Here is a 4,096-nt window from a genome sequence, read left to right on the forward strand (position 1 = left end):
AACATTTAAAAACTGGAAATTATAGTTAAGTTTTAGCTGTCATTATGAACAACTTTAGAGTCAAACTAACCAATAAATTTTAAACATGACAAAAATTACTAACCTTGTTACTTTAATTTGATTTTGCCCATTTATGTAGACAGGTTTCTCATTGTTATATTCATCAAACACACCCCATCGAAGATGGGCCCATTCATGGACAAACACTCTGCCTGTGGAAAAGAGAGCATTTGTTTTGAATTTCTTTTTTTCTTTTTCTAGTTTCTAAAATGTCAGGGATGGACCTTGCTAATCAGTGAAGATGTAACGTTATTTGACTATATATATTTATTCCAAGGGTTGAAGTACAATTCTTTGTTCCACTTTCCTCTTTTCCCACCCTGTTCCCATTGCCTTCTCCTTTACCCACTACCATTATAAAAGAAGCAGTGTGAAAATATGTTTAGTCCCGTAAATGCAAACCAGTGATTTACTTGTTGCACATCTATTGAAAACTAGTGAGGAGTCCTACATCCTCTGATTTCCCCAATGAAGCTGCCTAACAGGCTTCTGTTTAGCTTCATATAGGCCTACAGTTTCAGGATTGGGGGAAAAGGAAAGCAGCATATTTAAGTGCAATGGACTGAGTGGTTATGTCTCCCCAAAATTCATATGTTGAAATCCTACCCCCCAGTGTGATGGTAAGGGGTAAGAAGGGGACTTTGGGAGGTGATTAGGACATGAGGGTGGTAGAGTCCTCATAATGTAATTAGTGACCTTATAAAAGAGACCCCAAGAGCTCTTTTCCTCTTTCTGCCAGGTAAGAACATAGTGATAGTGAGAAGATGGCTCTTTATGTACCAGAAAGCGGGTTCTCATCAGACACCGAATCTGCTGGTGCATTGATCTTGGACTTCCAGACTCCAGAGCTGTGAGAAATAAATTTCTACTGTTTATAAGTCACCCAGTCCTTGGGCTGTTATAGCAGCCCAAACGGACCAAGACACCAAATAAGCAAATNTTAAAAAATGGCTGTTTAACAACTGGTTTGTAAATTTCCTAAAACTTTAACAATTGACTCTCCTGAGCTGGTTCTGTCACAGCACTGAAAGTAGGTATCATTGCCTATAGTTTACTGATGAGAAATCTGAGCTTCAGAGAGATGATTTTGCTCTTGATTACACAGACAGTCAGTGAAGGAACAAGGATTTAAAGCCTATCTGCCTACTCAATGGACTAAGCCTTTAACTATTATCTGAGTGCCCTGGAGCTTTTGAGAGTGGGTTTCTGAAAGGCGGCTAGAGTGCCAGGTAACTGAGATATGGTTTTCTGTCTACAATGACATGGAAAATACACACATCATGGAAAGGCACATTTGCTGCAAATTCATAGTTTCTTGCCCCCACCAGAGATCTTTACCAGTGAGTGGAATGTGGCTAAATAGGAGCCTTTTGTCACATGTCAGGATTTTGGAAAAAGGTCTTGGATAGAAAATATTGCAATTAGTAACAAGAAAGAAGGTTAGGAATTTTCTGTAGGTTTCATTTATCTGCATTATCTTAACTTCTGGAGCACATTCTGTATTTTTCCTCTTGCCCCCAAGAAAAGACTATGACTATTCCAAACCTTTGGCCTCCCTCTCCTTTGCCTTTACCCTCTGAAAATAAAAAAGAATTCAAAATGGATAGGAAAAAAAAATGGTGAGTGTTTTACAACTATTTTGATTCAAAACGTTACCTCTGCCATCTTACTGGACACATCCAGCACTAAACAGACCACTTTTTCGCCAGCTTGTACAAGGGAGAACATGGGAGGAGGCGGAAACTCAGTCCCATTCATGGGGAAGCTGTGATCAAAGTCAGGGGACTCTGAGATTACATCCCATGTACTTCTGAGGCTGCACATTTGGTTCTGTAGGTTTGGAGCTTCTTGGTTGTGGGTAGTTGCATTACAGAATTCAACCACCTGGAAAAAGAACAAAGCCTATCAGATAATAAAGGCTCTCCTGTCATGCTAGACATATTTCTCATTCACAAGCAATTCAAGGTAAAAGGAAAGGTAAGCTGAAACTTGAGAAACTAGAAGAACCACAGCAATGTCCTTCTTTCTTCAAGAATGACATCAAATGTACACTTAACCTTTGGCACCCTTTACTTGAAACACTTGGCACCCTTGTGGTACTGCGATCAACCTCTATTAAAGTCTATTTGCACATGGCTAACAGAGAGCAGACCATGTATATATATCTTAGTCTAAAAACAAAACAAAACAATCTCCCGCCTTCCTTAGCATGAGATTGTGTTAAAGAAAACACCCCAGGAGATGTTATCTTGTACAGCCTACTTGTTGAAATCATGTTTAATGACCACTACACCTTTATTGATCAGTCAACATATAATGATCTAGTTCAAATATTGATCTCTGTAAGAACAGGATAAGGAAAACATCGACTTAAATCTACTTCTTGATCTTTCTCCCCATTTGGAAATAGAGATATAATTCGTTTAATACTAACTCTATGTCAACACCCCTTGTAAAGGTGTGATTTGCATTGCAAAGTAGAGTTACCATCTATGCTCAGTGCCTATGTTCCTACAAAGAATAGATGCTTCCTGCTAATGGAGCCATGGGAACTTAGAGCTAGAAGGTTTTCTCAGTCCCATTTCTAATTTCATCAAAAAGGAAGCTGAAACTTCAAAATGTTAATAATTGCTTAGTAGGATGGGGAGACAGGAATCAAACCTATCTTTTGTTGTTGTTGTTGTTATTTATTTTTAACTCCTTTCTCTATGTTTCATGACTNTGGCTCCAAATCAGAAGAAACAGAGATACAAAATGAGGGAAAGGAAAGTGATGGTGATTAGAGGCTTGGGGTGCTCTACCGTACCTCAAATCCTTTCTTCAGCCCTGAGCAGATGCTGGTTTCTGCTTCAGCTGACACAGTGGCAGGTAGATATGAAACCAGCAGCTTTCGGTCATCATCATTGTTAATTTGATGTAGCTGGGCTCTGATCTCTCCTTTGCTGTTGAAACTGGCAATTCCCACAAAGGTATGAATTTCAACAATTTGCATCAAGTAAAATTCTGCTGCTTGTTGCACTCGAAGGAGTCTGTCATCCTATGGCCCAAAAAGAAAAAAAGAGAAAGGTAACAACATTTGATTGGTAGACAAAAGTAACCTAACAAGCAAATATCTCAGCAAACTCTTTAGAGATGTTGAATTGTAATTTTTTTTAGTTGCAGAGAGTGTCACAGTGCTAGAATATTGTTCAATGAACTGCAGGCTCAAAAAAGGAATGCTTTTCTGGAAGGAGGGAATTCTGTCCCCAACAAGTTGTTCATAATTACCACTTTCTAAGAACATGTATCCCCACTATTTCTCTGCTACTCAGAATTCAAATATCTATAGAACCAATTGGGACTAGATTTGTAGGTGCTTCTTTTAAAATTCAGTTTGGGCAAGAAGAAACATTGAATAGAGACCTTATGGTAAAGAGTAGCAGTCAGAGCATCTACCCTACCCTCTGTTACAATGGTCATCATAGGCTAGGCACTTTATCTGTAAAGTGGGGATAATAATATCTTTCTTATTAAAATAGAATTGCTGTGAGGATGAACTGAGACATGTGTATGACAGTACAGTTATACCTTGAAGTACTAACCGCATATAAAGTAATATTAGTGACCAGATTTGATGCTACTGATTCATTCACTATAGCCACTTGTTTTGAAGGCTGTGGAGCAGCAACCTGAGCGTCAGTCACTGCCTGTTTGGTGATAACTGTGGTCTCTATCTACAACCCAGACATCTCCTGTAACACCTGGACTTGCATTTCACCTGCTTAAAAAATATCACCATTTTAATGTCCCACAGGTATTCCAACCTCTACACACTTTGAATTCATTGCCTGCCTTTCCAACTATTATTTCTCTTACAATCTTGAGAGGTAAGATGTAGTAGAGTGAATAAAACAAGGACTTTGAATCTTACCTTCAACTTTTGCTAATTATGTGACCAGAGAGAAGTTACTTATGTTTTTAGCTTCAGTTTTCTATGGCTACCTAGTAAGCACTTAGTAAATAGTAGCTATGCTAACGCCACAGTCATCAAGTCGCC

At 38.7% G+C, this 4,096-nt stretch overlaps 1 protein-coding gene across 1 annotated transcript in view; it reads right to left on the bottom strand.

The window, feature by feature from the left end:
• LOC109376505 (calcium-activated chloride channel regulator 2-like) overlaps window positions 1-4,096 on the bottom strand; it is a 27,535-nt gene that overhangs the window by 10,520 nt on the left and 12,919 nt on the right. Inside the window, exon 4 of the mRNA XM_019632436.1 lies at window positions 100-212. Coding sequence (XP_019487981.1) covers window positions 100-212 — 113 coding nt within the window. The remainder of the gene's footprint in view (window positions 1-99; window positions 213-4,096) is intronic.

This window comes from Hipposideros armiger, unplaced genomic scaffold (genome assembly GCF_001890085.2).
Source record: "Hipposideros armiger isolate ML-2016 unplaced genomic scaffold, ASM189008v1 scaffold_1140, whole genome shotgun sequence".
Taxonomy (NCBI): domain Eukaryota; kingdom Metazoa; phylum Chordata; class Mammalia; order Chiroptera; family Hipposideridae; genus Hipposideros; species Hipposideros armiger.